The sequence below is a fragment of the Coregonus clupeaformis genome, unplaced genomic scaffold (assembly GCF_020615455.1).
Source record: "Coregonus clupeaformis isolate EN_2021a unplaced genomic scaffold, ASM2061545v1 scaf1167, whole genome shotgun sequence".
In the NCBI taxonomy this organism is placed as follows: domain Eukaryota; kingdom Metazoa; phylum Chordata; class Actinopteri; order Salmoniformes; family Salmonidae; genus Coregonus; species Coregonus clupeaformis.
The window spans coordinates 77,168-103,214 of NW_025534621.1; the positions used below are offsets into that span (position 1 = coordinate 77,168).

A 26,047-nucleotide genomic window follows, 5' to 3' on the forward strand; every position below is an offset into this window, starting at 1 on the left:
CTTTTTTTCCCTCATACCATAGTTTGGGTTGGCAATGGGCCAAGTGCAGTTTTACCAAGCCGTGCAATGGTTGATTTGTGGTTTTAGTGTTTTGAGTGGTATTTATAATAATAATAATAATAATAATATATATAGTATTTAGCACTTTTATACTCCAGGGTTTCCAAAACTCGGACCTGGGGTCCCCCCTGGGTGCACATTTTGGTTTTTGCCCTAGCACAACACAGCTGGTTCAAATAACCAATGAATCATTAAGCGTTGATGTTTTTAATCAGCTGGGTAGTGCTGGGTAGTCCTAGGGGTGGCCCCAGGACCAAGTATAGGAAACCCTGTTATACTTCTTCCCAGGTTTGCACTTTATCGACCACTAGAGGGTACAGTGACCAAATCTCCACCCACAGTAATGCAGCCTTCATCCAATGTTTTTTGACATGAAGTACCAACAGGTTCACGAACAGTATGTGAAAAATAGTTCTGTATTCATGTCTACATTTGTATGTATACATTTCCTCCTTACACAATTTACTTAGCAAAACAAGCTTTATTGGGTTACAGATTCATTGCAACAAGCATTGACAAAGAGGTGATTGCACAATTCTGTGTGTGACCAAACAAGCAAACATACGCTTTACGAATAATTACTACAAAGGATACGTTTTGAAATTGTAATACATATTATCCACATATTTGATCAATAGGATAATATTTATGGTCAGGGATTTGTTTAAAATATTGATGTAGCCTAAATCAGGGGTTTTCAAACCTCTCCTCAGGGACCCCCATCCATTTCTTGTATTTTAACTATTCCACAGTTAGCACACCTGATTCAACTAATAATCAAGCCCTTGAATGGGTGAATCAGGTGAGCAAAATTGTGAAACATCTGGGGGTCCCCAAGGAGAGGTTTGAGAGCCACTGGCCTACATCAATATCATTTATAGGTTCATAAACATAATTATATAATCATTATACAGTTGGCCTATACTAAATAGTAACAACAAACGTAATAGCCTAAGCATGAATTCTAAATCCAAAAACCATCATACCAGATATATTAGACACTTCCACATCTGTTAGACTAACAGCCATTAAAAATGTTGAAATTGTTGTCAACTCTCAGTGGCCCTCTAAGATCATTCTCAAGGTCTGTAACAGACTTATACTCTGTAACAACATCCTGAGCTGTGTTAGGACCCAAGGCACCTCCAGACTTGAGAGGGTTGCCGTTGTTGTCGGTGCAGCAGTAGGCATTCCAGTAGTGACTCGGAACATTGACTCGCTGGTTCTGGTCTACCCACGTGCCGCTTGGGACCACCCCTGTCACCACATACATCTTACTACAGCCTACACTCAAAACATTCTTCAGCTTCGTCTCGTACTGGTTCCATGGCCCGTTGTTCATCTTCCTGTCTTGCGGAGCTACGTTGGTATGGGTCATGGTGGCTTTGGCGGCATCTTGATTACCATGGTGTCCTGCGGGGTTGAGGTGCCCGCGGTCGTACGAGCCAAAGTTGTCATCGAGAGCCTGACTCCAGCCCAGCTTGTAGTTCTGTCGGTATTGTGGAGAGCGTTCATTGCAGCCATTGTTTTGGTTGTATTTCTTGATCTCACTCAAGGATCCTTTCTTATCCATTTGCTGCGATATTAGGTCAGGATGCACAAGCTGAAAAATACAAATATTTATAAATTAGCCACTCCACTTCAAGCTTTATACAACTCATTATTACATTACTGTTATTCTAGGCTACTGGTAGTTAGTCTGAAATTACAATGTACGAAATTGTACCTTCTAGTGCTTATTGCATAAATACAATCGTTTTCAAACCTGCTCTACAGCTAATGTCCTGTTCTACTGCAAATAGTACACTAAGGTGTTGCATCATTCTGTAGTTGTGCAAGTCACATTAAATGGCTTCTGCACTGAATTTACAGGACATTGAAAAGGTGATAATAAACATTTAAAATGCAAACCTGCGGGTTCATAATAAACTATGGACCCTTCTCTGTTGGGGACCCCTTGGATATCCATTTCATAGGCAGAGTACAGAGGGATCCTCCTGGCTCGGTCATACAGAGTGGCAAAGTAATAGTGGTTACCGTTTCTCTGACAGATGTATGCAGGAGAGGCAGCATTGTAAGCAGAGAGACATTGCGCAGGATTCTCTAACCCCCTGTGTGTTTGGTTCGAGCGGAGTGGGGAGAGCTATATTCAGACCCGACACTGGTGTATTTTTGAAGAAAGAACCTTTGCAGTTGTCGAAATTTGGAGCCACTTCCCCTCTGACCCCCAACAAGGAGAGCAGAGAGAGGGACAAGAGGGACAGAGTCACCATGCTGTGCCCCTGTGGAGAAAAACATCACAGATGAACATATATTGCAATGATACCTTTACATTATGACTGTATAAGGTAATAATTTACATTTACATTTACATTTACGTCATTTAGCAGACGCTCTTATCCAGAGCGACTTACAGATTGGTGCCATCACCCTATAGCCAGTGGGCTAACCACTTTACAAATATTTTTTTTTTTTGTTTATTTTATTTCTTTTTTATTTATTTATTTTTTGTATTTCTTTTTGTTAGTTTTTAACTGGAAGCCAGTGGAGTGTGCGCAGGAGCGGGGTGACGTGAGAGAACTTGGGAAGGTATAAGAAGCAGGAAGTCACTAGAATCAACTCAAATCAGGTTATGAAAACCACCCAAGTTCCTGAAACATTATAGTTCGTCTTTACTGTAGTCTCCCCCCATCTAGAGGTTGACTTCCTGCTTCTTATTTCTGGTCAAAGGTTTCTTAATGATCATGATGCTGTGCGATTAATTATGCTATAATAATTTACACTGCAAACATATTGTTAATTTGTCAGCAGATACTTTAGAGGTATATTTCCTTAAGTGCATACCTTGATTGCATGACATGAGTATTGTTACTTAAGTTTCCACTAGCCTTTTTCATTTCCATGTTTGAGATAGCTGTTGCTGTGCTCGATACAGAGAACTTTGCACTATTGCATCGATTTGGAAATAACCATAACAAATTGAATATCCAAATAATTATTTGTTAGATTTTCAATCTCACCTTCTGAACTTGTTTAACAGTCCGTTGAATTGTTTCCAATCCCTCAGAGGTATGTAGCTTCAGAGTAAACACTTCCTCTTACTCGTTATTATATACTGTACTCTCTCACACACACACACGCGCTCACACACGCGCACACACACACACCTTTTCCTGCAATCTAGAGCCTTAATCATTATGCCTAATTCTATGTAAAAAATGTATACATTTTTCTGTTAGGGATGTGCATGGTTATTTGAATATCCGACCTACAACCCATACACTTATTATGGACACAGCGTGCCTACATTATTAGTTATCTTGTTATTGTTTGTTGTTAGTTGTTATTAGTCCCATCCTTCAATTCCATTCAACACCTCCCATCTATCTTTTAACACCATCCATATAGGATTTCTATTTGCCATATATATTTCAACTGTACTGTGATGTTCTGAACCTTTCTATTCTCATTGTTTCTACAGATTGTGAATTGAAAATAAAAAAATGTGCTAATAGTATTATTATGTTATTGATAGATTGACTATGACTTTTCAGATCACCCAGTATGTTTTAACCGACTTGCCAAAAGTACAGTTTGTTAAATATAAATTTGTGGAGTGGTTGAAAAACTAGTTTTAATGACTCCAACCTAAGTGTATGTAAACTTCTGACTTCAACTGCACCTCTTTACCTGTTCAATTGTCATTTTAAATAATGATGCACATTGATTCTTTAATAACTTTTATGCCTTAGGAGTTTAGCACATAAAAAAAACAGGGCAAATCTGAGGGATGCGACTGAAGCATGGGTCTTTTCAAACTCCGAAACAATTTTCACTTCAGCATTTAACATTAGCTGTCATGCATGACACAGCATAAAGTAGACGTAGCAGCCAGTTCCACTGAAATGCGTCTAGGTAGGTGTCGACTGGGTGGTAACGTTTAAAGAATTATCATGTGTGTTAAAATGCGTCAGTATATTGTAGGCTACTTCCCAGAAAACTGGGCTGCTATTGTCAGTAGATGTTCACTTTCGTTTTCGGCCTTGAGTCAACAAGTAGCCTAATCCAAACTATAAATTATGTTTGTTTGTAGGCGTGTTTTCTTTTATGCCCTCAATAAATACCCATGCAGATTATGTATTGGGCCCACAGGGCTACTTTATAAACATCCATACGATGGCCTAAGTTTCTGTTCGGGCGATTCATTCAAGATTCATTTTCGTTTCATGCTTTGTTGATGATGAGGCTTTCTGTATGTCATAGGGTCGGTTGCGGTCATATAAACCCATCATTGAGCCGGAGCATCGGCAGGTGCTCTCCTTCAAGTGTTCTCTGTATGGACTAGTTTAGGAATATAACACAACAATGTTTTCATGGGGAGAGGATAGTCGTAATGGCTTTGGTTTAGTGAAGGCGAATGGTTTGGATACGACAAAAACTGATATAAATTGCGTTAATTTTATACACCTGAAATCTAAAATTCAGGACCTGTCCGCGGGTAACAGTGTGGTCGCCTTTATCAGAAATAATGTGAGACAAGTGTCTGTCGCACGGATTCAAGAGAGGACCAAGATGGGAGGAAGAATCACAGGGAAACTGAGTAGGTCTAATCTTTTTTCGAATCAATATTTATAATATATTTTCCTGAGTTGCGGAATCATATGTTTTATGTGCTTTAGAGATTGTGAACTGTAAGGAGAAGATTCGGGCTCTGAGTTGTGGAGATTCTCATGCGGTTTTACTGTCTGAAGAGGGCCGGGTTCTCTGCTTGGACAAAGACAATATTCCCAGGTGGGTTCCATTCCATAATGATAAATGTATATGTAGCTTACCCTCAAAAATGTAAGCAATGCCTTATAGTAATTCAGTGTCTGTGTTTTGATTGACGTTTTAGTCACCCCCACATTCAAATAGCTAAAGTATAAAAACAATTTGTTTTTTGTCATTTAATTCAAATGAGCCAACTCTAATCTTATTCATCTGTTTTTTTTTCTTTTTTTTCTATCAGACCATTGGATAACCTATGTAACCGACAGGTAACTCAGGTTGCATGTGGAGACCAGCATTCAATTTCACTAACACAGGGTAAATGACCATTAACACACCACTAATAGCACAGTTTCACAATACATCTTAACCAAAACAGTCTAAACTCTCAAAACTGTAATCCTGTACAATGTTCTCACTGTATGTATGGTTGCTAACTTATGATTTCTGTTCAGACGGTCAGGTGTTCACGTGGGGTCAGAACACCAGCGGTCAGTTGGGTTTGGGGTGGGACGAGCCCAGCGCCATGTCCCCCAAGCCCCTGAAGTCTCTATCAGGGATCCCCCTGGTTCAGATCACTGCGGGGGGAGACCACAGCTTCGCTCTGTCCCTTTCTGGAGCTGTGTTCGGCTGGGGCAAGAACACCGCCGGGCAACTGGGACTAGGGGACACAACAAGTACAGTATACATTACACAATATATGTGTATGTTGTCTGTTGTTAAATATATTTAAATAATCAAGGTCCATGAGCAGTACATTATTTGAAGCAGGTGTTAGTGTTGGGCTTAAACAAAAGCCTGCACACCCAGTAGCTCTCTCAGGCTGTAGCTGGAGACCCCTGATATATCTAATATGAACCACATTTTGTTGTGGTTGAAATTATGTTGAAAAATAAAGAAAAGTATAGAAATGTGCCTTTATCTGTCTAAAAACTATTTTGACCAGGATGAGATGGAACAATATTGCATCGTGTTTGAGGGTGATATGTTGTATGTGTTGTGTTGTAAATAAATGATTGTAAAAAAATTATATATAATAATAACAATAAAATGAACCCAATTTTCTGTAGACAGACATGCTCCAGCTCCTGTTGATTGCCTGAATCTGAAGAAGACTGTTTTAATTTCATGTGGAGGAGAACATACTGCCGTTCTGACAAAGGTTGTATATCTGTCTGACACAATAACACTTTTCCCTATTATTTGAACTAAATGTTGTTTGGACCATACAATATGTCTACATGTTATGTGTATTTATTTATATGGATGTCTCAATGTTGTAGTTTTTAGTTCCCTGGAAATTCGTATTGAAACGTCCTCATTAACGAGAGGAAAACACTGTATGATAACTGTCTGGGTGGATTTTGTTCTAGGGAGGTGTGGTGTTCACATTTGGCTCAGGCCGCTATGGACAGCTTGGACACAACTCTCTCCGAGATGAACTACGACCTAGAGTGGTGGGGCAACTCTGGGGGTTAAAGGTGACCCAGATAGCCTGTGGAAGGTAGGCTACACTTACTAGACATGATCTGGATTTGACCAAATATTTTGACAGTACACAAATTGTGATGTAGGATCTGTTTGGTTATGTTCATCTTAGCATAATACCTTTTTAGAATTCATTGTTGATTTGAGAAATGTTTTCTCTTCCGTTTGCCACATTAGACACCACACATTAGCATTTGTGGGGCCATCTAATGAGATCTACTCATTTGGGCGCGGAGAGCAAGGGCAGCTGGGAAATGGAGTAAAGATTGATCAGTCTGTGCCCCTCCCAGTACAACTGCCAGGTAAAACATTCATTTATTTCAATACTCAACTAAATTAACATGAAATAAAACATAAAATAACATTAACTCGATCATGAACTATTTTTGTCAACATTTCAGACCAGATTGATGACCAGAAAATTGAACACATTTTTGCTGGAGGAAACCATTCCTTTGCATTGTGCACTCTTGGTCAGGTATGGACACAATTCGGTTTGAAACATTTAGTTAGCAAAACAGAACATAGTTTGTCCTTTGTACTTAACATTGCTGTGATACATTGTATCACATTGTCATCTTCACAGGAGTCTGAAGAAAGGTCAAACAATCTCAGGTCAAGTGTGGGCAAAGTGACACAACAAGCATTAGATGAAGAAATCATTGACAAATGGATCTCAGAATGTGATTCAAAATCATGGAAAAAAGTACAGAAGTAAGTATGATTACATTTTTACATTTTAGTCATTTAGCTGACGCTCTTATCCAGAGCGACTTACAGTTAGTGAGTGCATACATTTTTCATTTGATATAAGTAACTATCATTTACCGTTGTTGCTGTTTCCTTATTTTGTTTATGTACGGTCACATACTGAACTGAATAATTACTCAAACTTGTATTTGCAGGGAAATCAAAAAAATGTTTTCTTCTGCGTCATGTTTAAATGGGAGCTTTCTTGATAAAAGGTAACAGTTTTTAATATTGGTTCAAATACATGATTGACTTATGTTTGAAATATTACATTATCGAAGAATACTGGTTTAAATATGGCATAGATATTGACAATTATTTATTGGTTTTATTAGTTGTGACAAACATTACCAAACCTCACCAAAACAGTCTGGCCTGGATTTGTCACTCGTCCAAGGCGCATTCCGGAAGCTGGCAAAAAAGGACAAAGTTTTGACTGAGGTATTTTGTAAATACATTTATGAATTGATATGTAATCGTATTCCTATTCCTATGTATTCTGACATGTGTCTTTGATTGCACATTGAATTGCTGAAATACTTCTAAATTGTTGTTATTATCATTTGAATGAGGGGCGATTCACACACCTCTTTCATTGCACTAGGTTGAAGCTGTTGTCCAGCACACATTACTTCCCTCCCTGTATGAGGAGCCGATTGGAGTGGAGAGCTTGAGGGTCTACCTGGTTCTCCCTGAGCTCCTGAGGGTCCTTCACAAACGGCACAGAAGGACAGATCTCACTGAAGCCCTTGCTGCCGCTATCCTCAGACTGCACCCCGACAAGCTGCAGGTCCTTGGTAATGTTGCCGTCCATTTAAAATGTTTCACCCCAAATTAAACTAATCAACAATAACATGGTCGTAAATCTGTTTGTGCTGTAACCAACTTATTTTGTCCTTGTTCATTCGCTGTCTGGCAGATTTAGACTAGGAAAAATGTACAAAACCAGTGATTATTTGAATCGAGTGTGGTAGTGCTGGGCTAAAACAAAATATGTGCACTTTGGGGGTACCCCTGGAATGATTGTGAAGTAGAGCAAATTCTATGCCCCCACAAAATGGTTTGATCATGTAATCTTTGTGTTATCATGTCCTGTAGGTGACTGCTGGTCCTCATTGAAGCCCTCTGTCATGACCAAGCACATTGGGATGTGGAAGAAGGCCCTGTCGGTGATTCTGACAAGTGAACATATTCTACGCACCCGTGACCATGGGGTCAAACACCTGCTCCATGTCCTCGGCCATCTCCACAGAGTCAGTGTCCATGCTTCTCTGCTCGTACTGTCAATCCATTTATAAAGCTGTTTTCCCATTTTGACCAGTCATCTTCTGGGACCAATCTGGTGCCAGGGTGCCAGTTATTTCAATGCAACCTATTTAGAATCGATGAGACCATAACTGAGATTTGATTAAATAATATTTTTCTGACACACATGGAAAATATTTAGCTATACTTGCTAATAAATAAATATTGTCAAAATGTATTTTACTTTTCTATATTATTTCAAAGGCAAACCAAAAATCTGGAGAGACCCAGACAGTTCCAGACAGTACCTTTTGTATGGAGGAGGTTCACTTCAATCCCATATTTCTAGCGGAGGATGTAAAGCTTTGGCGTTTATGGTCAAAGCAGGTAAGAAACGTTATTTTGTCTCAGTCACTGATTGCTAAACATGCTAGTTGCTGTCAGTCTTGAGGTGTTTTGATGTTTGTTGTTTGGGTCTTAGATAGTGTCATAGGCTGCATCTCAATAGAGGCTTTAGATTTCCTCTACCTGAAATTATCTGGAAAGAGAGAGTAAAGGAAACATTTTGTTTTCCTACTAGAGAATCTTTCTCACCTTCTTAAGTTAATTCTTATCAGTGCAGAATAACATAATTAGACAAAGGAGCTCCTTAATTGAGATGCATTGTAAATATTTTTATTTTTACACCACTTTCAGGATGTGGATCAGACACCTGCCATCTTTTGTCATTACCCATTCTTGATGAATCTGCAGAGCAAGATAATTGTTTTTAACATCAACGCCGCACTCACACAGGTAATGACACTTTCGTCTCAATATATAGTATTATAATATACAGCAGATACTATAAATCAGGGGTGGGTAAACTCCCTACTAGACTAACTGACTGTGTATGCAATATTTTGCTCTTGCCCTGCTCTAACACACCTGGTTCTACTAATCAGCTGCTCACCAGGACCTTGATTAGCTAAATCAGGTGTGTTAGAACAGGGCTGGAGCAAAAGCCTGCATTCCAAGTAGCTCTAGAATGTTGACCATCACTACTGAAGAAACCAACCATATTTATGAACCTTTTTGATGGGAAAAACTGGTTGAAATAAATACTTGTTTTGTACTAGAAAAGCACTAACTGAAGACTTAATATTGTACTGTATGCATTGCAGAATCCCCCTAACAATCGCCAAAGGACTGGCATGTGGCCTTTTAACATGTTACCCGTGGCGGCCCCTGCTGTGTTCTTTGAGCTGAGGCTGAAGCGAGCATCACTCATCGAAGACACTTTCCAACAACTGAGTGTAGAAAGACCCAGTACCTTCAAAGAGGCCCCTTGTGGTAAATCCATATTTTTACATTTAGGAATGATAGCTTTCCAATGACGAGACAATGTTTTGAACAGAGAAGGGCTATGCCAAAATGTAGTGCTTACCTCTCTCAGGTGTATTTCGACGAGGATGCGAAGCTAACAGACGTCTACAAAAGGGACTTCTTCATCCATTTGTTTGATAAGCTGTTTGTACCCGAGTCTGGGATGTTCATGTACAACGACAACAAGACGCTAGCCTGGTTCCCTGCAAAGGTAAGGTACGTTTAGGGAAATCACACATGGATTATGAGGTTTTCCACCACCTCACCATATTTTTTTATTTCTACATCGATAATCATTATATTTTCAAATGGCTTCAAATGTGCTGGTAGTGAAACACTAATGATATGTTCCTAGAGAGGAACTACTACAGTATTACTACTATATTACTAGCCTACTACTGTATTCTAGAAACCGCAGTACCTTCCCTTTACTGTATATTAATCTATCATTTTTCACAGGTTATCAACAGCATGTCCTATACTTTCACTCATGGTGTATTTCTTGTCTCTTGTCCAACCCATCCTCACTAACAGCCTAGAGTGGAGGAGAAGCGTTATTTCCTGTTTGGGGTTCTGTGTGGGATGGCCCTGTACAACAACAACATGGTGCACCTCCCCTTCCCCATGGCCTTCTTCAAGAAGCTGGTGAACATCAATCCCTCTTTAGAGGACCTGAGAGAGTTTAGCCCCATTGAAGCAGGGTAAATTCATACCGTAATATATTGTTATCCCTTTGTCAGTAATGTATTATGGTACAGGCTGTTGTGTTTGTTATAAGGACACCAAGGACATATTAAGAAATTGCATCTCAAGGCATTTAATTGCATCTCCGGAGCAGGGCACTTGCTCTGTGTGGATAAGCAATTATGAATTATTTGGATAAATAGTTATTTATTGATTAATGCATCATGATTTATTGATTGCCAATTTATAATTGTCACATCTATTGTCACATATTATTTTCAATGCTTTTGAAGGAGTTTGCAGTACATCTTGGATTACCCTGATGATGATGTCGAAAACATGGACATTACTTTCTCAGTATGTATTGCTTTCAAACAGTTTGATCGATGAACAAATCAAATGTAACCTAATACAGATGTAGGATCTTAATTTTATCACTCTTTTGTTGCTGACAATTTTCCCGCACAGCAGGAAATGCAAAGTTGTAGTGTATTCAAGGTTTTAAAAAGCTTCTAAAGTTAGTAATTTCCACTTTAAAATGACAGATTTGATTTGCCCTTACGAAAAATGTATCAACCCCTACAAAAAATGTCCAATAATTGTAATACACATAATAATTCACATTTCCTGCTGTATTAAATTGGCTCAAATTAAGATCCTACTAGTTAATTGAAGTGAAGCTGTATGAATGACTTAACATAAGATACATTATATTATATCAGTGTGTATGTCTCTCCCAGATCACTCCCATCTATTTGTCTATACCCTCAGTCTGCAGTGTTGTCATTGTTCATTTACCTCACTATTTTCATTACTCACTATAATAGGTGGTATGGGATGACGTAGCGGTGGAACTTGATCCCAAAGAAATTGGAAAACTCGTCACAAGTGCTAACAAGTAAGATTATTGCAATATTTACAACTGACAAAATACAAGGTGTACAGTATGACACATTTTCCCATTGCTACAGCTACCAGGGTTGGGGTCAATTCCATTTCGGCAATATCATCTCATACTGAAATGTAATTGTATGAATGGAAAAATCATAATTGAAAGTAAATGGCGCTTCTCATTCCTTGAATTGACACCAACTGGAATCGACACCAACCTATACTAGCTTCAACTCAATGGATATCTGACTCTGTATGTCATTCTTTTTGACAGGAAGGAGTTTGTAGACACATACGTGAACTACATCTTCAACCAGTCAGTAGAGAAGGTGTTTGAAGAGTTCAGGAAAGGCTTCTTCAAGGTGTGTGACATGGACGTGGTGGAGTTCTTCCAGCCAGAGGAACTGAGGGGGGTGATGGTGGGGAAGGAGAACTTCGACTGGGAAACGCTGAAACAGGTCAGAACCATGTTTTGTTACTACATGACTGAAGCTCAATCCTAAATCTACCCCTAGCTAATTGTCTACATCTGAGAGCATTAGACAAGTAAAAACATATAATATATGACGAAGATTTCACCTAGCCTATCAGAGGGCAAAAAACAAGTGTTCTAGGGGTTGATTTGGGATTGATGGTACAGTGGGGGAAAAAAGTATTTAGTCAGCCACCAATTGTGCAAGTTCTCCCACTTAAAAAGATGAGAGAGGCCTGTAATTTTCATCATAGGTACACGTCAACTATGACAGACAAATTGAGGAAAAAAAATCCAGAAAATCACATTGTAGGATTGTTAATGAATTTATTTGCAAATTATGGTGGAAAATAAGTATTTGGTCACCTACAAACAAGCAAGATTTCTGGCTCTCACAGACCTGTAACTTCTTCTTTAAGAGGCTCCTCTGTCCTCCACTCGTTACCTGTATTAATGGCACCTGTTTGAACTTGTTATCAGTATAAAAGACACCTGTCCACAACCTCAAACAGTCACACTCCAAACTCCACTATGGCTATGAACGGTGAGCAAAAATCCCAGAACTACACGGGGGGACCTAGTGAATGACCTGCAGAGAGCTGGGACCAAAGTACAAAGCCTACCATCAGTAACACACTACGCCGCCAGGGACTCAAATCCTGCAGTGCCAGACGTGTCCCCCTGCTTAAGCCAGTACATGTCCAGGCCCGTCTGAAGTTTGCTAGAGTGCATTTGGATGATCCAGAAGAGAATTGGGAGAATGTCATATGGTCAGATGAAACCAAAATATAACTTTTTGGTAAAAACTCAACTCGTCGTGTTTGGAGGACAAAGAATGCTGAGTTGCATCCAAAGAACACCATACCTACTGTGAAGCATGGGGGTGGAAACATCATGCTTTGGGGCTGTTTTTTTCTGCAAAGGGACCAGGGACGACCGATCCGTGTAAAGGAAAGAATGAATGGGGCCATGTATCGTGAGATTTTGACTGAAAACCTCCTTCCATCAGCAAGGGCATTGAAGATGAAACGTGGCTGGGTCTTTCAGCATGACAATGATCCCAAACACACCGCCCGGGCAACCGAAGGGTGGCTTCGTAGAAGCATTTCAAGGTCCTGGAGTGGCCTAGCCAGTCTCCAGATCTCAACCCCATAGAAAATCTTTGGAGGGAGTTGAAAGTCCGTGTTGCCCAGCGACAGCCCCAAAACATCACTGCTCTAGAGGAGATCTGCATGGAGGAATGGGCCAAAATACCAGCAACAGTGTGTGAAAACCTTGTGAAGACTTACAGAAAACGTTTGACCTGTGTCATTGCCAACAAAGGGTATATAACAAAGTATTGAGAAACTTTTGTTATTGACCAAATACTTATTTTCCACCATAATTTGCAAATAAATTCATAAAAAAATCCTACAATGTGATTTTCTGGAGAAAAAAATCTCATTTTGTCTGTCATAGTTGACATGTACCTATGATGAAAATTACAGGCCTCTCTCATCTTTTTTAAGTGGGAGAACTTGCACAATTGGTGGCTGACTAAATACTTTTTTTTCCCCACTGTATGTAACATGTTCTGGAACCTAGCTAAAATGTTGTTTTGATACATTGATTTGACAAATGGTTTGAATGGTGTCAAGTCTCTATTGCCTCACCATATTCATTGAGGACATTGTCCCCCAAACTAGAACACTGTGTATGAAGGAGAGTACCATGCTGGACATCCCAACATCGTCACATTCTGGGAGGTGTTTGAGGAACTGACAGAGGATCAAAAGAAAGCTTTCCTGCGTAAGTATGGAACGTTTTCATTGTAACAGATGAACAAATAACGTAGGCTACTGAGAATAAAGTTATATTCTGTCATTCACTGCCCTCCCTCCCCTCCCACCTTTGCCCCTTCAGTGTTCCTGACTGGCTGTGACCGTGTGCCCATCCTGGGTATGAACCAGATCAGGATGAGGGTCCAAATCCTTCTCAACTCCTCCGAAAAGCATTTCCCAGAGGCGCTGACATGTCACTCTCTGTTGCAGCTGCCCATATACCCCTCCAAAGAAACACTACAGAGCAGGCTTATAGAAGCAGTCGGCCACAACAGAGGCTTCTGGAATGAATAATGAGTGTATAGTGTTGCTGCTGTATATACTCCTCTCCTGTGTTCATCTTTTCATTGTTCTATAGTTGGGTTTAAGATTTGGATTGTTTTAATATAGGGTTGTATTTCAAATCCTAACTTGAGATCTGTGCGGTACTATGCCATTTGTGTGTAATCATTATTGCATTCACCACATTTTATTAAAACATTTATAAATCAAAAAGTACAGCATGGTTTGTGCCTGGACATTAAACACATTCAAATTAACAAAAATGATAACAACCAAAATACAAGGAAATCCCAAAGTATTTGAAATCATCAAATTGTGCAAAAGAAGCATATCAGGGTTCCAGCTGAACACAATAACTTCATTTACAAGAGCGACCCAATGGTTCATTACAGAAATCAATGAAAACATAATATCCCTGCAGTTAGGTGGCACACAATAAGGCACAGATCATTTGGCACACGTCCTTCCCAACCATGATTCCCCAATTCACAACATAGGGCAGGATTTAATTCAAGGTGCGCTATAGCACAGTGCACTATAAGAGACTTTTAAAGGTAATTTACACTTGAGCAGACATGCCAGCGTTTACCATGAATGTGATCTCTGTGAACATGCCTTTAAAGGCGTATTGTCAGCTGCATAGTGCACTGACATAAAAAGAAAACCAGCAGTACTAGGGACCTCCAGGCTCATGATTTGAGCACCACTGACCTCAACTTACATTTAGAGTACTACTCAAGTTCATAGCACTTCTAAATGACTCATTTTCCTTAGTGAACTTGAGTACATTTCCAGACAAACATACTGTTCAAATGAGGCATACTTAATTCCCTTTGAATACAGATGCTAGTGTAAACAAAGTCATGTAGGGTTTTAAGACACTGAATTGTCAAATAGAGGTAATATTAGAGGTACAGCCACCCGTGATTAAATTACAAACATTTAAAATGATCAGTACAAAATAGATCACTTCCAGATACATACAGTAAGTGCATTTTTGATCAGTGCTCATCATAAGAGATCCTCTTTATGGAACAGCGCCCTCTGGTGTTTGTGGTCAGACTTAACGGTGGCGTTCAGGACCGGGGTGTTGGCGAACTCCACGGTACAGGGCCCGGGGGTGCATGGGTCCCCCTCCAGCTCCAGGGACCGGTCACGTTGTTGGGCGCGGCCGTGCTCAGGATGCTAGCGGGCACGTACAAGGTGATTTGTGGGAGCGGCGGAGCCAGTAGCGGCCAGGTTGAAGCCGTTGATCCACACCTGGCCCTAGTGATAAAAACAAAACATAAAGGAATAGCATTTTTAAAAAATACTAGAAATAATGTACGTGTTCGGGATTCAGTAGTGTCGGGGACCATGAACAAGTTGTATATTGCACCAGGGTATGTGAAACTAACGTGGTTCAGCAAACCACGCTTACGTGATGAGTAACCTTGCCTGAGATATGAAGAGGTGTGTCTAAGGCTAATGCCTAGGCTTTAGCTCAGAGGGCTAACACAACAGTCTTGTCAGCGCACAGATGACACAGGTCAGTTACATTAGCTATAAGGCCATTTGCAGTTGACTAGTCAGTCACATTATCTATAAGGTCATTTGCAGTTGTGGTCCCTGCTCAGGAACAACATACAATAGAGCCATTCAACAAACAATTAAAATCTACTTAAAAGGTAAAACCCACCTTTCTCCAGTCCGGGAACTGGATGTGGGTGTCCTGGGGCAGATCTGGGATGCCACCGGGGGATGGCGAAAGTGCCCCCCATAGAAGGAACGGAGAGGGGTGAGGGTGGTGGAGGACCAGCCTCCTAGAGCCCATCTCCCAGAGAAGACCCTGGCTAACAGCCTGGTCGATGCTGAGGCTGTAGACAGCCCAGCCGGTGAGGATGTCGGCCCCCCAATGTCAGGTTAGACACCAGGCCCTGTAGAGAGAGAAAGAAAAAGAGAGAGAGAGACAGAGAGAGGGAAGGAGGGAGTCAAAACATCACTTAGTCATGTATGTGTGCATAGGACACTTAGGGTTGGATTCCCAGACTCAAAATAATACTAATGGTGGGCTAAAAAGCAGGTTCAATTCAAATTCTACAAAGTGCTTCTTAGTCCAGAACTTTGCTTAATCTATTTCCAAGCAACCAGCTCATAATGTTCAGTGGGACCGAATAAGGTTCTGTAGAATTAAGTAGCTAATGGAAGGGTGCTGTATTAATGGTGGTTACTCAGGAGAGCCAGCTTTAAATAACTGTTGAAAAGAACATCTTGCCTTAAAGTCGTTGATGTCTTTCCCATAGTTGACTCGGCCCATATTCTCCACCAGTATGTCCACCTGACTCCCAGCCTTCCCAGTCACATTAATGGTCAGGGCCTTGTCCCTCGCTAGGATCCCAGCAGCAACCTGATGACAGACCATATTGAATTACAACAGACATTTTCCTTTTTTTGAAGAACCTGAAGACTTTTCTCTCTTCCTCTTTTGAGATAATAATCAGTGCCTCAGTCTGACTTTGTATGAATGACAGTGATCACCAACTGGTTCTTGAAACCTACATGCTGTGCAGGTCTTGGTTCCAGTCCAGCACTACAACACAGATTTCACTAATCAAGGTCTAAATTGTGTGTTCTAGTGCTGAGCCCGGGACAAGAACCTGTCCTCCTTGGACAAGAATTTGTGACCATTGACCATTATTGAGCACCAACATGTTAACTTGCAGCAAACCAAATGAATTGCAGGGAAGTTTTGATGACTAACTCACCCCGTCGACTGATACATATGCCCGATCATGGACTCCATTCAGTGGTGAGGAGAGAGGGGTGGGCTTACTGCAGTCCACAGGCAGCTTGGTCCGATAGAGGACGAACCCAAACGGCTTTTGGAGAGAAAACAAATAAAGCGAGCAAAGCCTCTCAGCCATTTTGGATCATAACAACCATAGCTGCTTACACTTAGTGCAGAAAAGGACAGACCGACGTTGAGCTTGTGGGACGTACTTGGTTCATCTCAATGAAGGTCAACGGGTAGAGGCTTTTCACCGGACCGGAGAAGGACAGTATGTCTAGAGCATCGACTACTGTGTGAAGCTGAGGAGGCAGAAAGAAACACATTCTGTTGGAATCTACTGGATTCTATTCTACACTGTCTACACTCCATGCTCAATCAACACAAGAGGAAAAAGAGAAAAGATCCATTTGCTTGTAGAGTATTATGATATGCCTATGATACAATGTATTTTTAATAATACAATTACTTTCTATGCCTGTGATATGTGGTTGTCCCACCTAGCTGTCTTAAGATGAATGTACTAACTGTAAGTTGCTCTGGATAAGAGTGTCTGCTAAATGACTAAATGTTAAAATGTAAATATTGCAACACTTCTCCACACTGTGTGCAATGTGTCAACAAAGTCAGGTAAAGGTAAAGACATTTCTATCCGGCGCTGTGGCTTAGTTGGTTAAAGCGCCTGTCTAGTAAACAGGAGATCCTGAGTTCGAATCTCAGCAGTGCCTTTTCTTGCATTTCATTGTACTGTGTACACTTCTCTTTAATCCGTGCATATGACAAATAAACGTTGATAAAAATGTTAACTCAAATGTTTAATGTCTGAAGATTATCTACCTTCTTCATTGGCACAGCTCCGTAGGCATATTTAGGTGTTGATGGAGGCACGGGTCCCTCTGGTATCTTCCGATACTGTTGAGGGAAAATACAGGTGGATATGACATCATTAGGTAATCATTTGTAAAACTGACCGATTTACCTTTAATTACTACCCATTTCAAGCTTATAAGAAGTCAGGGTACTAAAATGCTGACCATAGAAACTTTTGCTATAAAAGTCACGAGAAAGCATAATCTAATCAAACATATTGTATGTATGACATGTAGTGTGATATCTCTGTTACCAACCATTTTGATGACATCCTGGATGGCAAAATATTTGTCAGTGAGGTCTCCTGCCTCAGTGAGTGGAGCGTCATAGTCATAACTAGTAGGCTGGGGGGCATAGGGGCTATTGGCACCTGAGAGTATGAAGAGACAAACGTGATTTTATACAACGGGTGGGTCTAATCCTGAATCCTGATTGGTTAAAACCGCATTCCAGCCGGTGTCTATTCCACAAGTAACCACCGGCTAAATCTATGACGTTAAAATGCCTATTTACTCTGTTCCATCTGACTGGACTAACGTCTCGGGCCTAACAACACCCGTGCCAATATATCCTCCAAACACCGGCTTCTTGGGCAATTTCACTTAAATAAACTAATCTTCACATCATGGCCAAACACAAATAAAGTGAAATAGATTGGGTTCTGCAATAGAGCGCTAGAGAATATGGGATCATTGAACAATTTGACTCACCATTCCAGTATCCAAAATTGGTTCCTCCAATAAACATGTATCTGCAGAGAGAGAGGTTTATAACTAGTTGTCAACAGCTGAAAAATCCTCTGTGCCTTTTTGATGTTAAATGTTTCATGTGTGATGATGTCAACACATATTCCTATCAATCATTGTTGGTTGGTGAACTAATTATTACTTGATCTACCATTTAGGCGGGGCGGCAGGTAGCTTAGTGGGTAAGAGCGTTGTGCCAGTAACCGACTAGAGCGTTGCCCCGAGCCGACTAGGTGAAAAATCTGTCGATGTGCCCTTAAGCAAGGCACTTAACCCTAATTGCTCCTGTAAGTCGCTCTGGATAAGAGCGTCTGCTAAATGACTAAAATGTAAATTTAAAGGTCTGTCATTCGAATCTATCAAATCAATCAATCCATCTCGCTGTCTATACCCAATATCCATCCATCTATCCATCCACCACGACTCACAGATTAGCGCTGGCTCCGATGGCGGGGATCTCGTTGAGGGACTTGGCCACGATGGCGGTGGACACTGTAGAGTGATGCTCTCCCCAGTGGTCCAGCCAGCCGGTGTAGAACTCAGAGTTCACCTGCAACACAGGATACAGTCAGCACTATCTGGCCATGCTAGAGAGGACAGAAGTGTGTTGGACTTTTACCACTAACATCTAACGACATGTAGTTATTGTTTGTGTGCGTCTGTAAGTTGTTGTTCGTATAAGTTTGTATCTGGAGTGGAGAAAAAAATTATACAAAATAATATAAAAAATAAACATCTAATGACAGAGACGCTTACCAAGGGTCCATGGGGCTCTGCCTGTCTCTGGGCATCAAATGCAGCAGACACATTCCCACCTGTTAAACAAATACAGACGTATACAGACAGACAGAGACAGTTATTGAACAATGCTGGATGAGATGGTATAACACATGAGTCATAGATTTCTAAGGCGCAATGAGTCAACACGTCTGTTTTGGCAAACAAAGGAAATAGGCTAGGTTAGACGTCACACGATCAACAACCACCCAACAGCACGGTCAGATCTAAGACAGATAGATACCATACCAACTGAACACCCCTATGCTTCTTCAAATCATACCTGTTCCATTAACCAAGTATCCCAGGCATTTCACTGAAAAATTATCACCATTGACCTTTGTTGTGTATATTTTGACTTGAATCAGTTCCCCCTTGACACTGATCTAAGGTCAGTCTTGCCATTTCCCCTATTATCAGTATGGTAGTGATTTGGGAAATATAATCTGATCCTAGATCTTTGCCTCAGAAGCCTACCTGGGCCAAAATCCACAGTGGCGTAGAGGCCCTGCAGAGAGCCACACTTGAGGTACCCGACCCCAGCCCCATCTGTGGTGAACAGCACCACGTCATTCCCCCAAGTGGGAGGCGGAACAGACTGGTCAGGTGACGCAGGTAGTTGTAGTCACAGGCAAAGTAGCTGCCGTACTCATTCTCCACCTGAGAGAGAAGGGGAGGAGGGGAGGGAGGGAGAGAGAGAGATGGGCTCTTGTTGAGGAGATGAGAGGCAATGTTTGACAAACAGTCTTCTATTGAATTGTAGAGATTTAAGGCACAATAGGAAGTTATCTGAACTTTTGCTATTGATTCCCCAATTAATTTTGTATTAATCATTGAATATCAACATGACTCACCTGAACAGTGATGATGGGTCCACCCGTTCTGATAAAGGAACGGTTTTATCATTGGCAGTAGCTTGCCCATCCACTTATCAACAGCCGCAATGTAATCTGAAACAAACGGATTTAGGTGTCATAAAAACACAATTCTTATATTGTAATACTAATAGAATGCATTGCATTCTCATCTGACGGTCAATACACACCTATATCTGAGGAACGTAGGACAATGTCTTTCTTGTGGAGCAGCCAGGCAGGCAAGCCCCCTAAAGACCAGGTCATGAAATTGGCAAATTATCACACAGTCCGTCAAGAAATACACGGCTGATGTAGAAGTGCCGTTACTACATTGTGACTGATCGTCTTCCGTAAACAACTTGAAATACAGGCACAATTTGCCAACATTATTACACATCATATCATCAACTTGTATATTTATCATAAAACAATTGTTTACAGTCATTCTCTCACCATATCCCACTCTCCACAGATGTAGGGCCCAGGCCTCAGTACAACCAGCAGACCAATGTCTTGGGCCAACTGCAGGAAGTGTTCTAGATCCCTGTCCCCACTGAAGTTGTACTGATCCGAGGTGGGCTCGTGGAAATTCCAGGGACGTACCTGGAATGTCAAATGTCATTTTTCAACCAAAATGGATAATGAAGTACTATTTAAGTCCATACCACCGGATAGTAAATCATAGCTCTGTCTGAGGTTTACGGCCCACCAAAGGAATTCTGTTGGGTTATCAACATTTGGAGGTGATGTGACTAAATGGCTCTGTCTTTGAATTACTTGATCAACATCAATTCTATGTACCAATTGGCCACTGAAATGACTAACTGAAAACTAGAAGGAACATTTAAGACACTCATCTAACTGGTTGGCATTCAGTGTATTTATGACATAGTGGCCAGTCTACATTTGTCTGGCTACCCAGACTCCTTGCTCCAGCTAAACGCTACTCCAAGCCTACGGACGTAAGTTTCTTCTCCACAATGAGTCTGGATCTGAGTATACCTCCCGACCGTTCACCGAATGAGAACACATTCTGGGCCGTCTGATTGGTCCAGAAACCAATGGGTTGGGCCAGAGCCAGAACACACGTGAGTAAAGAGGCGGATTGATACTCTGATTGGTTAGAGACGATCCAATCGCTGATGACATTGTTTTGTACAACGCCCCTCTTCACCACAAACAACTTCAATTATGACAGTCTCAGACTAAAGTATGTAGCGAACGACAGAGCAGCGAAATAACTTAGTGTGAGTCGTCAGGCTAAGTCTACATACGTCTGAATGGCGTTCAGTCCGGCCATATACATCTTGAGTAGCCTGTCTTTCCAGTAGGCCCTGGGGATCCTGTTGTAGTGGATGCTACCGGGAGATGTGGCGGAACTCTTCCCCATCCTTACGGAAGCAGTCGTTCTTGTAGTCCACACTGAAGGTCTGCGGCACCCCAAGCTGACAGATATTTAAACAAAGTAAGGGTCACATATAGTAGTTTTAAATCCCGGGGGAGCCATGCAGTCAATGTGCTGTTTTTTATGGCTACATCAAAGTAACTTTAGAGAGATAGTTGTCTGAGGGAACGCATCTTGAGAGCAATTGGTATAATTTCATTGCAGTCATGTAACTGTTCTGTTACAGTTTCAGCTTTTTATGGTGAAGGGGTGATTTATCAGGTGATGGCACAAGGTTGGCAACAACGTGACTGCCAATCTTTGTCCTCTAGTCAAGTGATGTTGCTGGGTGTATAAAATGAAAAGGCCTACATCGCGATGAAAATGAATACAGAGAGCAAAAGAGAGGACATTCTAATGCACATTTATGTTATTCATTTATATGGCTTAATTTGTATAATTTATATGGCTTAATTTATTAATTTATATAGCTAGATCAACCACAGACAGAAGGGGTAACCCTGACACTTCACAGGGGCTATAAAGCTGAAGCATCCGTTTAGAACGTTCTCACCACCAAAATATGGTAGTGAGAGGAAGTCCAGTCAGGGGGTAGTGTGAGAGGATGAAACTAGGTGAAACTGGGCCGACATTCAGCGTTTTTCTTTTCTGTTCACAAAACTAGAATCTGTTACGAACACAGTGCACTATGTTTAATAGACTTGACGCTTTGCCAAAGTTGAAAAGGTCTACTTCTCGATTAAAATGAATACAGAGGGGAAAAGAGGTCATTCTAATGTACATTTACGTTATTAATTTCTATGGCTTGCAGTAGATCAACTGTGATAGTTAATGTCAGCTAAACAGAGTTTGAAATGTTGCTAGCTAGCTACTTTGAAAGCAATCAACCCAGATATGCTAAGTCAGTGCACCAGCGGGTAAATGGTTCAAGGAACCTGCGATTAGTTCAAGTTATAGGCTAATCTAAACATCATTCAAAATTTAAGTTCATTCCAAAAGGAGGCTTGCCATCTGTCTGTTTTCTTTTCCCACTAATTCAGTCTAAGCTATTACGATATTATCTATGTAAGAGTACTTACTGTACTTGCAAAGAGGGAATACAGTAGCACAACTCCAACTCTTGAGCAAACCATGTTTGAATCTCGTGATCCACTGACTGAATAACTGAACGTAAACAGATGAGATGCGGAAGTTTTGTCATATTGTCATGTGACGATGTCTGTTATGACAGTACCGATGCCTTACCAGTAGGCGGCAGTCTCACGGAATGCCCAAGGCACAAACTGTATTGTCGTACTTCCTGTCATCTCTTCTCCCTCGGTGGTGGTTCGCATCATAAACACACACGTGGGCTTTTGAACTCTGCTCAGTTTGTCGCTTCTGAAGGTCTGTAAATAACAACATATGTATTGATTATTGGTGGTCACAACGTCATATCATTTGGACAACATGTCGACAAGTGAGAAAATAACACCAAACGAAGGACTGGAGGCCGAAGAGGACGAGTTGCCTCCTCCCGTTGTGACTCGAACTCGTAGCGGGCGCAGAGTACGGACCCCAGCTGTGTATCTTGACTCTGAAGTACCGAAGACTCCAACACGCCGAACAAGGAAATCTGTCATTCAAGAGTTACCGAATGAGAATGCAGAGAACCAGACGGAACCCGAACCAGAGGTTGTAGTCGTGGTACCCGTTGCCGACAAGGCTCGTGAGAAAAAACTTCCAAGCAGCGAGTCCAAATCAAATGCATTGGCAACAGCTGAGGCATGTCCAGAACCAGTAAAATCAGACACACCTGTAGAGAAATCATTAGGTACAGTTATTCCAGCTGTGTCACATCATTGTAACGAGAAGGAAAACAAGGCTGGTCCCATACCAATGGAGACCTTTCCGGACCGCCCAAATAAAACGGCAAAAAAGAGGACTCGTTCAGAGTCAAATGAGAAACTTGCCCTGATACCTTTGGGGAAACCGAAATCCGGACGGGTATGGAAAGACCGCAACAAGCAAAGGTCAGTAGTGGCATATTGGGTCATATAGGGGCAAGTTGCAATAGCCTACAATGTATTAACTGCATGCATATGCAAACTATTACTAGTCAGCCCAGCCCATGCAAACACTGTGCCTATGGTGTCCAGAAATTGTTTATGAAATGTACCTCTATAGAATTGCTTTGTTTTTCAGGTTCTCGGCTCTTGTAAGAGATAAGCCACTGTGCTCCTCCTGGGAGAAGAAGATGGAGGCCAAGCGAGAGAAGGAGCTGGTGAAGAAATATTCAGTGCAACTGAAGGAGGACAAGGCCAGGGAGAAAGAGGTCTGTGTCGTCACCTGTTCACATTAGTGCTCTAACATCTTAAAGTAGTGCTTAGACTGCGTTCAAAACAACTGGAAACTCGGAAATCTCAGACCAGTGCGTTCAAAACAACTGGAAACTCGGAAATCTCAGACCAGTGTGTTCAAGACAACTGGGAACTCTGGCAGAAAAAAACGAGCTCTGACTGGGGAAATCGTTTTGAACTCAGGCCTCTTTCTAGAGCTCCGACCTGAAGCTCACTGACGTCGTGATTTGACCTCGTATTTTCAGAGTTCCCAGTGTTATTGAACACACATCATTAGAGGTTGGCAGTGCAACTGTGATTGTTTAGGCGTCCCCTCATGATGTAATTGTTTGCGGGTATCTTTCATCCCTTACAGGAAAAGAGGAAGCGGCATGAGGAGAACTTAAAAAGGCGAGCTGAGAACGAGAGGAAGGCGGAGGTTGTGCAAGTGGTAAGGCAACACACACACAGCCCCACGTGATCCCAAATGAGATGGAGTCTTTGTTTCTCACTGTAACCTACATGAGCCAGGCAGATCTCTATTGCTGACTTCATGGGCGTATGTATCAATTGTCTCAGAGTAGAAGTGCTGTTCTATCAGGTTCCCCCATGTCCATGTTATCTTGTTCATTTGCGATCTAAAAGGCAATACTGATACTAAATCAGCTCTCCTACTCTGACGCTTGATACATATGGTCCCAGGCTAAGCGCTACATAATTTTGTATCTTTCCCTGTCTGAATTTTCCATCCCAGATCCGGAACACAACAAAGATCAAGAGGATGAAGAAGAAACAGCTGAGGAAGATCGAGAAGAGGGGACACACTCGCCATGCTGCAGAAATCACAGCCCAGGAACCCAAAAGCTGCACGGAAAGGTGGCAAGGGGACAAGTAGAGGGGAGTGCACAGGTTGACTGATGGGACATTCAGATCTAGAGCCCTGTTGAGAAGCACCCCTAGGCACTTCATGTAGATATGAAAGAACCAGTCAGAAAAGGAGCTTGCTCCACACATTGACCCGTGTATTGCAGTTCCCCCAGGATAAGCGATCGAGCTTTCCATCGATAGGCTAGGTGGAATTTTCACCATTGCTTCAAATCTATCCAATCCTTTCAGATCTACACAGTGCCTAGGGAGGGCCGATATGGCTATCGATGCTCGCTGTTGGAACTGGAGCGCATGGGCAGCAAACCCTTTCAAAACAAATTACCACCTGTGGAGCATTGCAGATGCAAAAAGTGCCTCCTACCTCTATTCTGCGGAAATCCAAACGTGGGCTGGAAGAATTCTTATCTTTACTTCAACTTGTACTATGTTTTACTGGAGCGTAATCCAATATTCCATTAAACAAACAATTGTTCTATACATTTATACAAGTGGGTCTCCCAACCTTTTTCTTTGTGGTCCACTACATCACCATTGCAAGCTTTTTGCCCACTTTAGTGTGTTGCATTAGAGGAATGATGACGTTATACAGCAAGTGTGCACTTCTCCAGTCAGGCTTTATTACATCACCCTGCAAAAGCTGTTATACTCAGCGCACTGACCAAGATCCATAACAGAGAGAATGAATGGGCATAAAAAGATAGGACACTACGACGAATGGAGAAACAAGATGTAATTATTGAAAAAATGAATAAAAACAGATTAATAAAAAAGACAGTGAAAAACTAAACTCACAGACCATATAAACAATATGGCAGTACAATAATGATGAACATTCAACTCTTAGACGGGTACAAACTCTGGTTTGACAACTGATGTACTGATATTGTGAACCAACCGTTTGTATTTGAAGAAAAAAAAGCACAACCATTGTGTGGCGTCTTCACAGCAGTGACTTTTTTTGTGCAAACAAACTGTTGGATCACAACTGTTCAGTCAAATGTATTGTACATCAGTTGTACAGGGCCAGGGAGTAGGAGACAATGCAGAAGTGATCAAACAAGTTACAGTTGACTTACAATTAATGGACAATCCAGTTCTAGGAGAAAAACAGTAATGTTCTATTTCAGAAAAACTGGGAGTTCTCTCTGACCTTAAACACAATCACCATATTAGATCTAACTATAATTATCAATATTATTAATAGCACTAATTATTACTTCATTTGATATATACACAAATATTAGCAATGTTCTGTTTCGCTTTGTATTCCTTTTTTCCTCGATCTCAAACACATTTTTTTAAGTACACTTGAAAATAAAATGGGATTTATCTTATTTTGGAACTCACAAACCTCGCACTCAAGCTCACATTCTGTACAAGTGCCACACACACACACTTTAGTTCATGTAGATTAAGAGTAATCTCCCCTGCATCCCTATTATTTTATAGTGCACTACTTTTGACCAGGGCCAATAGGGGTCTGGTCAAAAGAAGTGTACTATATAGGAATAGTGTGCCATTTAGGAAGCATCCACACACCCACTAAATTACTAGGCCACTATTCCAATGTGTTTTGGTCGAGTCTGCCTCACAAA

General features: G+C 41.2%; 2 protein-coding genes, 1 non-coding gene and 2 pseudogenes across 3 annotated transcripts; 3 read left to right on the forward strand and 2 right to left on the reverse strand.

Annotated features, from left to right (window-relative positions):
- Positions 1-521: 521 nt before the first annotated feature.
- LOC121558524 (endonuclease domain-containing 1 protein) lies at positions 522-3,110 on the reverse strand. Its single transcript, XM_045217658.1, is given in 4 exon segments — positions 522-1,667; positions 1,977-2,170; positions 2,172-2,342; positions 3,081-3,110. Coding segments are annotated over 3 exon segments (945 nt in total). The 5' UTR covers positions 2,334-2,342; positions 3,081-3,110; the 3' UTR covers positions 522-1,078.
- An 813-nt stretch (positions 3,111-3,923) lies between these two features.
- On the forward strand, positions 3,924-14,186 carry LOC121558519 (probable E3 ubiquitin-protein ligase HERC3). Its single transcript, XM_045217660.1, is given in 24 exon segments — positions 3,924-3,975; positions 4,740-4,851; positions 5,069-5,145; positions 5,283-5,504; positions 5,898-5,989; positions 6,201-6,331; positions 6,493-6,617; positions 6,717-6,793; positions 6,902-7,029; positions 7,221-7,280; positions 7,401-7,506; positions 7,670-7,862; positions 8,164-8,318; positions 8,575-8,697; positions 9,007-9,105; positions 9,474-9,624; positions 9,626-9,642; positions 9,746-9,886; positions 10,210-10,376; positions 10,653-10,716; positions 11,187-11,257; positions 11,525-11,708; positions 13,408-13,510; positions 13,625-14,186. Coding segments are annotated over 24 exon segments (2,862 nt in total). The 3' UTR covers positions 13,837-14,186.
- Positions 14,187-14,835: 649 nt separating this feature from the next.
- On the reverse strand, positions 14,836-22,463 carry LOC121558522 (annotated as a pseudogene).
- Positions 17,246-17,319, forward strand: trnat-agu. Its single transcript has one exon. It is a non-coding gene; the product is annotated as a tRNA-Thr (tRNA).
- A 92-nt stretch (positions 22,464-22,555) lies between the features above and the next one.
- On the forward strand, positions 22,556-24,478 carry LOC121558523 (annotated as a pseudogene).
- The last annotated feature ends 1,569 nt before the right edge of the window (positions 24,479-26,047 follow it).